Genomic DNA, 12,241 nt, shown 5'->3' with positions numbered 1-12,241 from the left:
ATTTGTAGCATTTTTAATTTTAATTAAGACCCTGTTTTATAATTCTGAGTCATATAGAATTCTTCTGGAACAAATAAGTGCCTGAGTACAGCAAATGTCAAAAAAAAAACAAGTGAGCTGAAATCATTTTTTAAACAATTATAGTAATATTCTTTAAGACACTTTAGGAAATTCTGAAGCATTCCTTATGAACCCCTTGGTGTAGTTGAGCGCCACCTGGTGCTCATCTTGGGAACTGTGCTTGAAATAGTTATACTTTTTCTTAAGATTTCACTATTTTTCTTCCTTCTTTAAATACTTTTTATATCATTAATCTACAATAAGATATTTGTAAATTAGAAAACTCTAATATACTCAAAATCACTTGCCTTTTAAATTTGTGGTATTTTATACTATGTATTTAACTTAGTACAAAATATCTATATGTCTATGTCTATGTATATATCTATATATGTTTGTACTTTTGAGTGAAAAAGGCTGTGCTTAGAATATTTCAGAATTTCATCTCTTTTGAAAAACTTAGATCCCCACCATTATCCAGGGTTGTTGCCAGTCAGATACACACTGCTGGCAGAAATCACCTGAGCAAGAGCAGCTTGTGGGGAAAAATGGGTTTATTTTGGCTTACAGACATGAGGGGAGCTCCTTGATGGCAGGGGAAAACGATAACATGAGCAGAGGGTGGACATTGCTCCCTGGCCAATATCAGGTGGGTAAGAGAAACAGGAGAGTATGCAAACATTGGCAAGAGGAAACTGGTCCTACCCCCCAATAATACAGTGCCTCCAGTTGGTGTTAATTCCCAAGTCTCCATTAGCTGGAAACCTAGCATTCAGAACACCTAAGTTTATGGGGGACACCTGAATCAAAATACCACATTCTGCCCCTGGCCCCCACAAACTGATCATTATACATGATGTAAAATGCAGTGTATTTGGTCCAACTTTATTTTGGTCCCTTGTGGGTTTTTTTTTTTTTTATCAATCATAATGATGTTCAAACATCTCCATTATCGGGCTGGAGAGATGGCTTAGCGGTTAAGCACTTGCCTGTGAAGCCTAAGGACCCCGGTTCGAGGCTCGGTTCCCCAGGTCCCACGTTAGCCAGATGCACAAGGGGGCGCACGCGTCTGGAGTTCGTTTGCGGAGGCTGGAAGCCCTGGCGCGCCCATTCTCTCTCTGTCTCTCTCTCTCTCCCTCTATCTGTCTTTCTCTCTGTGTCTGTCACTCTCAAATAAATAAATAAAAATAAAAAATTTAAAAAAAATAATCTCCATTATCCAAGGTCTTTTAACTGAGCCATAATACCAAAAAAATCCCCAAAGAAACCGTAATGGCACAGAATAAACACCCACACTATAAATGATGGCATTGGGCTTACCAAATAAATATTCAACCAACACAAGATTTAAACAGAGCAAGCACCAAACTCTGTAGCATCAGGTCCAACAACTCTAGCCAGTGACAAATCTCCAAATGTGATAATTCTAACCAGCAATAAGTGTCTGGAGTTCCAATTCCAACCCTCCGGCTAGGATACTTACAGTCCTGGAAAATTTCATCCAGGGCCGACAGCTCTCCTTGGCAGCCATCTCATGGTCCCTGCATCTCCACTGGGTCTCCACTGCAACCCACAGTCCATCCTCATGGCTCTATCAGGTTGCCATCCAGCAAACCTGCTTCAGACTTCCATGGCTGTTTCCAAAACACACGACTGTGTTGCAGATTCAGTGACCCTCTCTTTCCTGCATTTCTTATACTCCATAATACCAGGTGGTGTGCCAGTTTGTTAATCTAGGGGAGAATAAAGCAGACTTTGAAGAACAAGACACTCCGTGAGCATTCAAGCCCATTCAAAAGACTTCATTCTTGCTGCTGCCTAGTGTAGGTCAGCTGGCCCGATCTTAATGGTTGTAATCTCTCATGCAATTGCAGATGAATGAGCAGAAATTTCAGCCCAAAAATTTCATTTCTGTGCCATATTCCTCTGCTCATATCAGTCCATTTCTATGCAATGCAACACTGTACCTTAAATTTCAGCACGGTAGTTAATGACAGGACAGAGCCTTTTAGATAGCCCGAACCTCCCTGCACCTTTGGTTTGACTCTACAGTGCTTTAAATGAGTAATCAGTCAAATTTTCTCTCTTGATACAGGTCAACTGCATCTTAGAAGCCTTTGGACATGCCAAGACTACACTTAATGCTCTCTCCAGCTGCCTCATACAGTATTGGGAGTTGCAATTCTGTGAGAGGGAAAAGCATGTGACTGGAGGTAAGTGTTCAGTCAGCCGCAGGGGAGGCATGAGTCCTGCGACCCACTGTGAGGCCAACTTCCACCTTCTGGAACACCAAAGAGGGTGGCGCATGGCAGAGAGGAGCCAGACCCAAGCTACCACCACTCCACGAGAACAGAGACGGAGCCTTGGACACGCAGGAGGGGAGTGTGTGTGCTCAAGCCCAGTACTTCCTGTGAGTGCAGCCGCACTCTAGGCCAGTGCAGGCCTTTGCTAGGCGGTTTCTGTGTACATTGCACAATGCAGCATGAACCCCACGCCCAAAGCTGGTGATATGGGCCGTGCATGAAACACGGTTCTCAGAGCCCACGTCAGGTCCTCACATGGGCACGATGAAATCTGTTTAAATTAGGTCTGCATTGCCAAAATTGCTGAATTAAGTCAACATGTTAAGATAATCACCGAACTAAATTTGAACAGAGCTAGTTGCTGCTTGATTTAAAGAGTTGGTGAGTATTTCAAAGAGCTCACTTGCGGTTTAGCTCTGGTCCACTGGAGGATGGTTTGTCTTTCCCCTCACACAGGTCGCATAAATGCAGCGGCAGGTCGGACACCATCTGTTTGCAGGAAACAGCTGTCTTAAAACCTGTCGTAAGCATTCTCAGGACACAAACATCTGCTGATGATCCCTTTGTGAAAGAGCTCAGTTTTATTGAACATATTCTGGTTACCATGCCCTCCATTCTGGAAAGCAAAGGTAGTCTTGACTATAATCCACTATCAAAACAAAGGCGTGTTTGCTGCAGATGTATATAAAAATCAGATTTCCACCATACGGAATTTGATAAATGCTACACATACAAAAAAGCATCGCTTAAGTTGGAGGTCACAGGCTTGAATACTGCAAGGAGGTGTTGCCATAAGTAACTCTTGGTCTGAGGTTGTGTCCCAAAGGCCATCCTTCGAGAAGACTTCCTTGGAAAAGCATCATGTGCCCTAGGATATCTCAGCTCATAGGTGAGCTTATTCCTCCAAACAAAAGGCTCGAACCTTTTCATTATGAGCACACCTTCTGTCTTAGCTTTTGGTGAGTTAGTGAGGTGTTCCTCCCGGGTAGGAAGCTAGAATATGGAAGACCTAGGTCTCACTTGGACACGAGCCCCAGGATGCTCACGGCTGGCTGGACTGATGAGGAAGGCTGGCAGTGGTGCTGAGTCCCAGGCTGCTGGACACCTGCTTGCTGCTCCATGGGAGGACATAGTGGGGACTCTCCTGGGCCCTGACCTTTGAGGTTGTGGCTGCTAATGATCACAGTCAGCTCTCTCCATGTGCACACACTGCCCACTGCCCGGGAGAGCTCAGTCATCCCAGGGTCACTGGAACGGCTGTCTCTGAATCCAGTGTTTTCACACGGGGCATAGTACTTTCTGGGGGCAGCGTCCACTACTTGTCCTGTCATCTGTCTTTCTTGGATACTCAGTGTATCTTTCTTGGTAATGTGAACGGAGAAGGTGATCACAGACACACACTGAGAAAGGCTTCAGAGCTGAAGCAGACACTTCTTGAGCCTGAGGTGACCAGAAAGTTAGGCAAGCAGTCCTCACACCCAGCTTGCAGGCGGTGCACTGTGGCCCAAAGACCTGCATATTCATGGCTGGGTGTTGGCGCTGCGTCCCAATGCGAAGTGCTCTGGCATTGTTTGTAAGTTGATTAAGTGGTCTGTGAGGGAAACAGTCCTGCAGACGTCATCGAAGGCGGTCTCTTCTCGTCTTCACTTTCCCTGCAGATTTCTCAGTCTGTTCTAATTAACACCCAGAATTCACTTCCAGTCACCTACAATTTTAGTTCGATAGCTTCCTGCTACATTTTCAGAAAACTGGCCAAATGATGGTGATTACTTTTATGTCTTTTAAATTTTTTATTTATTTGAGTGAGAGAGAGAGGAAGATAGAGCAAATGGATGCAATAGGGCCTCCAGCCACTGCAGACAAATTCCAGTTGCATGTGCCACCTTGTGTATCTAGGTTATGTGGGTCCTTGGAAATCAAACCTGGGTCTTTTGGATTTTGCCTTAATCACTAAGCCATCTCTCTGGCCCTATTTGTATGTCTTTTTGGTAATACACATGTAACAGTTTAGCAATAGAACAGAAAGCCTGTGCCTTTGGGACTTTACTCACAGAAGTGTATGGCGATTCCTGCCTGGTCCTAATAACCCCGAGAACCCTAAGGGAGCTTACTTTTTTGTGTTTTGAGTGTAAGGGGAAAACTAAAGTGCTGTAGTCCAAGAATGTTCACCCTTAGCCTGCCATGAGTCATCTGAGATCGTGAAGTGAACACATAGGTGTGAAAGTGTGCAGTCACTTACCCAGCAGCCTGCTTCAAGTGACAGGGCTTCTGAGAAGGGACCTTCTCTATAACTGTGTGGACAGTTGACGGACAGATGAGGGCGTCTGAGCAGGGATACTCTCTTTATGACTGTGTGGATGGGACAGATGAGGACTTCTGAGAAGGAATGCTCTTCTTATAGCTAATGCGACAGGTGAGGATAAGTGCTAGGAAGCTTCTGGAAGTCCAAGGAAAGAAGAGAATAATTTATTTCCTCTACTTTCTTACATAATGAACAAAACTTAGCCTGGTTGTATCTCAATGACATGCTATCCAGGTCCTATTAAGAAACATGTTCCTCTATGAATAGATATGAGAAGACTTGGTGACAGTCATCAGTTGATGCACAGATATCTTGAGAGGGTTTCAGAGTGACGTCTGACCTCTACTAGCTTGGAACCATCCTCAGCTGGAGCACTCTTAAGTGCTTCCCTGCCTGCGATCTGGCAGGAGTGAGTCCAGTACTCCCCATGCCTAGAAGTCTTCTTTCTTGTCATGTCCACGTCAGGAACAGTGAAGTCTTCTCTACTTGAAAGAGTGCTGGCTGGTCTTCTGGCACCTTGAACTTCGTCTGTCCTGAGTGTGCTTCCATTGAAACACTCCTTTTCCATCTTATAAAACCTCGCTGATGAGCAATCCCCTAACCCACAGCAGTTATGCTCACTGCGGGATGTGTGCCGGCCGGGGTGGCTGATTGATTTGGAATGTAGATGAAGGATGCCGAAGTCACTCCGTGATCTGGGAATTGATGAGTACTGGGTATTGCTTCAATTGAAGCCTTGTCCCTTGGATGCAGATTAGAAAATACTCTCATGAGCAGTTATTTTAAGATTAACATTAAACAGAAAATGCCTTCTGCCAAAATTTTGTTTAAAAGGAAAAATGAGTAAAAACGTAAAGACTTGAACTTGAAAATGACCCCTGGTTAGATCACCATGGACATGCATGCAGGCATGGACACACACAAACACGTAGTGAGAAACCCTGTGTGCTACTCAGGGACGGCAGGTCCCCTGGGACAGATTTCTCTGCAGCTTCAGAACTGTGGGACAAAGTGACCTGTGGTGTAAGCCTTGGGCCTTTGTTGATAGGATGTTCCCATAATAACTCCTCAGATTTAACCACGAATTACACAAGTACACTATACTGATAGACAGGGCACTGACCGGGATGGTAGCAGAGGGGATGTGTGTCCCTGAAGATCTACAGCTACTCTAGAAAGTAAAACCTGTTTATGTTTTTTAAACAATTTATATCTGTATTTGTCTTTGGACATTTTCATTCATCTGTTGCATTTCGAGCATATGAATGTCACATTGCCCTCACTTTCACTTACCAGTGGCAGTGAAAAGAGAATGATACCCTTCTCCAGCATCCATTATCTGTCATTAGCTCATCAGGGAGGAGAGTGGCCTCCCAAGCCCCTCCCCTGTCTGTAACAGGATATTGGCTGGCTCCATCATGTGCAGGTACCCACAGCTGCTGGGAGAGCATGAGCGCAGAGGCCTTGTTGAGTCCAGATGATGGAGTCCCGCAGTGGTTTTCCCGTCTTCTAGCTCCCGCATCATTGCCATCCACCTGCTCTGTGACTGGACTTGAGGCCCAGTCCTCAGAGGGACTCATGTCTGGAACTGAAAACCAGGTCCAAAGTCCACGGCTGACAGAACACAGGCCCTAGGGAAGACCCTTCTTTGCTATATTGCTAAAAAGATAGATTGTTGAACTGCCTCCTAAATAATTTGTTTATATCCACAAATCAGTCCTCCTCTCAGCCCTGATAAGGAAAGCTCTTCTTCATGCAGTGAGAGGTTAATGCAGAGAATCATAACTGGTCAAATGCTGGAAACAAGTGGTTGAGGAATACATTGGACATATACATCAATCCTTCATGAGCTCTGTTTATAATTTTTAAAAATGTGCTGCTAAAGAAGCTTTGTGTTTATATCTTATACTTAATTAACATATGCAAATTTATGTAAAGTATGTTCATGCCATTTAACAGAATCACTTTTCTTTCTTTAACCAGCCAGAATTTACACCTACATGCTAGAGAAATCCAGGCTTGTTGTACAACCTCTTGGCCAGAGCAATTTTTTGATCTTCTCCTTGCTGATGGATGGGTTATCCCCTGAAGAAAAGCAGGGACTCCACCTTAATAATTTATGTGCACACCGGTGAGTGACCAAGTATTCCTGTCTGACAGCTCTGCCTTCAAACTGTCAAAGCATTTTGTCAGTTTAAATTATCTTATATTTTTCAGAGGAGAAGTAATAGCTAGAGGAAAACTGTAGGGTGCTACCTGCGTGTTCAATGTTTAGGGGAAGTTTTAACCTATGTGTATGAATTTATATTTCTGTTTTACTGGTTTTCAGACTAGAATTCAAGAACCTTAATGCAAATAGAGCTGTTTCTGTTTGGGGGGAGAGGTGTTTTGATATGGCATTTGTTATGCATTCCTAGTTTTTGGTTAACCTCAAATATCAGAACTCTGACTTGAGTAACGGCTGTGTTAGTGACGGATGAAACTACATGGTGGCCGAGTAAGAAGCCGCCCATGTGAGCTGGAGGCACAAGGCCTTGCTAAACCAGGAGCGCTTGGTGATGGAAAGGCAGGTTAGCGAGCTTAGCACACACTCTCTCTTATCACTGTCAGCTTGGCTCTGCACAGCACCCGGCTGGGATTTGGGTTTGGATGAGAAATAGAAATGATACAGGGAGAAACGCAGCCAGCACAGAGCTGGTGGGATCCGGGAGCTGAGGAGATGCTGAGGTACTCACTCTACTGGAAGCAGGGACAGAGGAACCAGAGTCCTCAAACATCCGACTCTCCTTCTTGTAGCGCCTGTCCCTGACCCTGACCAGCTTAGGGTTTACGAGAATTAAAAGAATGGTGTGAATTTGCCTAAGTTTCACAGAAGCGCTGCGAGGCAGAAGGACATTGTAGAGAAAATTCTCTTGCACAAGCAGCAGCAGCAGCAGTTGTACAAACCGCCTGTAACCAGCGCCACGGTTGAGGCCTTGCTGATGGTGCAGCAAGTGACTGGCCAAAGGTTTCCTAATCAGCCACCCATCTTGCGGGCATGCGTGCTGGAAGTGCGCAGAGAAGTCCTCTGCTCCTCTTGGCTGGGCAGCCTTGACTTGTTGGTCTCAGTCTGTTGTACACAACTGGAAAGGCGTGTTGTAAGCAAGGGAGTGGTCGTGAGGGTGATGAGGATTAATAAACCAGGTGAGGGACCAGGGGCTAGTGGATGACTGTTTAAATGGCTCAACTAGGGATGGGCATTTCAGGGATTGCCTGAGCGTGGCCAGGGGGGCTGAGAGGGGCAGGTGTGGTGTCTGAGCCCCACAAGGCCAGTGGCTGTGCACAGGGCTGCAGAGGAAAGGGGGACGACAATGGCAGCATGGGAAGGACAGAGAATGTCACTCCTGAGCATGGGCAGGAATGGTCTTCACGTCGTCCTCTCTGCAGTTGGAGAGCAGAGAACGGGGGTCTGGGTGCACATGGCAAAAAAAGTAGGATGGGACTGAGAGGAGAGAGAGCAGGGACAGAGCAAGGAGAAAGGTCAGGTCCAGGCCCTGCGCTGAGGCCGGAGGCCACAGTTTTGGCTGAACTGAAAATAGGCTGGAGGAACACAGACAGGTTCAGAAGGATCCTGTGAGGCCTGAGCACAGACAGATTCAGAAGGATCCTGTGAGGCCTGAGACTCTGAAGCAGACTGACTTTACAAAGAAAAAAAAAAAAGACTTACTTAGTTCACTGTCTTAAAGGTCGAAAGCCCAACAGTATTTCACAGACTACAGCCTCCTTGACCATGTCACTTCATGGAAAATGGCAGAGACCGAGTATGTGTGCACACCAGACAAAATATCTCAAAATAGGAAGCATGAATGACAAGAAGGGGCTAGGCTTGCTTTTGTGATAGCAGCCCTGTCAAGAGAACTTCCTCAGAGTCCCATGAGGTTTACCTCAGGCCCCCTAGAGCCTCAACACATCTAAATAGATCCACCTCTAACAGCATCACCACAGAGGACCATGTTTCCACTGTTGGAGTTACTTCAACATTGCTGGAAAAAATAACAGACCAAAATCAGCTAATGGGAAGAAACCTATTTATTTTGGATTACAGATTCGAGGGGAGTCCATGATGATAGTAGAAAATGAGGCTGAGAGCAGAGAGGGTGTACATTACCCCATGGCCAACATGAGGTGGGAAACAGCAGCAGGAGAATATGCCCAACACTGGTGAGGGGAAGCTGGCTAAACACCTGTAAGCCCACCCCCAGCAATATACCTTCTCTGGAGACTCCAATTCTCAACTTGCCACCAGCTGGGGATCTAGCATTCAGACCACGTGAGTTTATGGAGGACACCTAATTCAAACCACCACACATACACAGGCCTTACTGGGGAAAAAACAAAACAAAACAAAACAAAAAACTCAAATTACATTCAAACCTTAGTCAAGGATGGGGACCTGTTTAGGAGGGACGAGGCATGAAGACCCTGAGCTTCCCAGAGAACCAGTAGTTCTGGTTCTGACTGACGAAAGTGGAGGACCCCATAAGACAGGGGAGAAGTGCAGCAGGAGCTAGAGAGCAATTTCTCAGGGAGGAGGGACGGAATTCAGGTTGGATTCAGACTATAGAGTGGAAAGATGCCAAATAGTGGCTGTCATTTGTGATGGTGTGGTGGTGTGGTCCAGGTGTCCTCCATAGACTTAGGTGGTCTCAACACTAGTCTCCCCAGATGATAGCAATTGGAAATTAAAGCCTCCTAGAGACAGTGTATTGTTAGGGGAGGGCTCATGGGTGTTACAGCCAGGTTCCCTATGCCAGCATTTGGCACACCCTCCTATTGCTCTTGTCCACCTCATGTTGGTGAGAGGATGATGTCTAACCTCTGCTCATGTCATCATTGTCCCTGCCGTCATGGAGCTTCCCCTCAAGGCTATAAGCCACAGTAAACCTTTTTTTCCCACAAGCTGCTCTTGGTTGAGTGATTTCCTCCAGCAATGCTAACCTGACTGCTACAATAATGTTGGTAATGAGAGTGGGGTCATTTCCTGCTAGATACCTGACAGTGTGGCTTTGTCATTGAACTGATTTTTAATGGGGAATGTGGAAAGATTTGAAATCTTGGCCTAAGAGAACGTTTGCAGTACTGTAAGTACTGATGGACTTTTCTTGTCAGAGTTGAAAGACCTGACTGCAATAAGAACTATAGACTGTAAGAGTGAAACAAAGAGCTTTGCCGGGGTTGGGCTAGAAACAGTTTGTGTGAGAGGCTTGCTGTTATGCCTGTGTCCTGAGAACTTGTGCAGGGTTGCTTTGTGTAGAAACAGACTGAGGTGAGTAGAGGGATATGGCACAGAAAAAATGAAATCTTTGTGCCAAAACTGCTGCCTGTTCAAATGCAATTTTATGAGAGATTACAGCCATTGAAATTGGGCCAGCTAACCTGCATTAGGACCACAGTAAGAATGCAGTCTTTTGAAGGGTCCTAAATGCTGGAGTGTCCTGTTCTTCAGTCTTCTTTATCCCCTCCACCCAGATTAACAAACGGACACCCCACCTGGTATTATGGAGTATAAGAGATGCAGGAAAGAGAGGGTGTTTGAGTGTGCAGCACAGTCTTGTGTTTTGGAAACGGCTGTGGGCAGTGCGAAGCAGGTTTTCTGGATGCCTGCGTGGAGACCCAGTGGAGTAGCTGTGGGGAAGAACCGTGGGTTGCATGAGCGGTGAACACCAGTGTAGATGCTGGGACTAGAGATGGCTGCCAAGGAGAGCTGCTGGCCCGGGGTGATGTTTTCCAGGACTGTGAGTAGCCCAGCGGGAACGGCAGAATTGGAACTCCAGAGACTTATTGCTGGTTAGAATTTTCAGACATGGAGACTTGTCACTCACCAAAGATATTGAATTTGGAGCTACAGAGTTGGTTGTTTGCCCTGGTTGTTTTGTTTTAAATCTTGTATTGGTTGGATATTTCTTTGTTATGCCCAGTATCATCTTTTGTGGTATGAATGTTTATTCATTATGACATGAGGGGACTTTGGGGGACTTTTTGGTATTATGGCTCAGTTAAAAGACCTTGGAGTATAGGGATGTTTGAACATCTTTGGGATTATGAATATTAAAACTATGGGGACTTTTAAAGATGGAGTGAATGCATTGCATTTTACATCATGCAAGGTTATCAGTTTATGGGGGCCAGGGGCAGAATGTGGTGGTTTGATTCAGGTGTTCCCCATAAACTTACCAATGCTAGTCTCCCAAGCTGATAGCAAGTGGAAATTAAAGCCTTCTGAAGGCAGTGTATTGTTGGCGGTGGGCTTATGAGTGTTATAGCCAGTGTCCCCATGCTAGTGTTTGACACACTCTCCTGTTGCTGTTGTCCACCTGATGTTGGCGAGGGGTGATGTCCACCCTCTGCTCATGTCATTTCCCCTGCCATCGTGGAGCTTCCCCTCAAGTCTATAAGACAAAAGAAACATTTCTTTCTTTTTTTTTTTTTTTTACCACAAGCTGCTCTTGGTAGGATGACTTGTGCCAGCAGTGGGAACCTGGCTGTAGTAGGTGGTCAGGTGGGTGGGTAGAGGCATAGGGTCAATGACAGAGAAATCAGCCACAGAGTAAGTCACCATCAGATTACTAGCTGCTACCATTAAAGTTCAGTGGAAAATACTGCATCTGGTGTATAGGTAGAGCATGTCCTGCTCCTAAGAGGAGAGTTCTCAGAAGGAAATCTTCCCTGTATAGCAGTGTGGATGAAACCTAAAAGCTTAGACTGGCTTTCAGTCTTCCAACTGAGCACATCTCTGGGAGGAGCCAAGATACGTGGTTGCAGGGTGTCGTGGAAGGAGGAAAGCTGGCTAGATTTCTAAAGCCAAGTCTTTCCCACAGCAGAGGAAGTTCACAGAAGGCAGGTGGTCCAGAGCGTGTGTGTGCTGTGAGCATGTGTGTCTGAGCTTGGCATTGTGGACATGATGAGCCCCTGCGGCGTCTCAGGCGGTAACCTTGCCCACCACTCCGAGACGTCACTGTGCTTCGTGTTTGGGGTTGATGGTCTTGGAAACGTGCTGGTGTCAGCGTAGGGCTCCTTCCCAAGCCTTGGCGCGCTTGCTTGTCTCTGGGCAGCGCCTGGGGTCACTTGGAGCAGCGAGGGCGGCTGGGAAGCACTCTGGTGGGGACACACGGTAGTCGTGAGTCATTCAGTGCCCCGAACAGAGCAGGCATTTTATTAAGACATATTATGAATACCTAACGAGTAGAAAACCTCACTTTCCAGTAAGAGCACACAGCCCTGCTTCAGGTCATGAAGACATCAGAGGAACACTTGCACGGTGACCATCACGCTGGCAGTTATACAGCTTAGCAAGAATGCAAGCCATCTCAGCAGTAACAAAGTCTTGTAATAGCACACTATTTTGATGCCTTCAGTGGATCTTCTTATGATATTGGTGACGCGTTAGGAATTTTACTTGGCTTTGCTGTCTGAATTTGAGTTGAGAGTCTTATCTTTGTGAATATTAAGCCCCACGCTTTTGAAAATTGGCTGGTTGACAATCAGATACAGATTTGCATTTGACAGTTGTCTAAGTTTTGGCAGATTTCATCTTTGT

General features: G+C 45.8%; 1 protein-coding gene across 4 annotated transcripts in view; it reads left to right on the top strand.

The window, feature by feature from the left end:
* Window positions 1-12,241, top strand: part of Myo16 (myosin XVI) — a 524,203-nt gene that overhangs the window by 285,686 nt on the left and 226,276 nt on the right. For all 4 annotated transcript variants that reach the window (XM_004663404.3, XM_045145894.1, XM_045145893.1 and 1 more), the window contains exons 15-16: window positions 2,156-2,273; window positions 6,649-6,796. In XM_004663404.3, coding sequence (XP_004663461.2) covers window positions 2,156-2,273; window positions 6,649-6,796 — 266 coding nt within the window. The remainder of the gene's footprint in view (window positions 1-2,155; window positions 2,274-6,648; window positions 6,797-12,241) is intronic.

Source organism: Jaculus jaculus, chromosome 3 (assembly GCF_020740685.1).
Source record: "Jaculus jaculus isolate mJacJac1 chromosome 3, mJacJac1.mat.Y.cur, whole genome shotgun sequence".
Classification (NCBI taxonomy): domain Eukaryota; kingdom Metazoa; phylum Chordata; class Mammalia; order Rodentia; family Dipodidae; genus Jaculus; species Jaculus jaculus.
The sequence above is the reverse complement of the archived record's forward strand: the minus strand, read 5'-3'. Positions and strand labels throughout refer to the sequence as shown.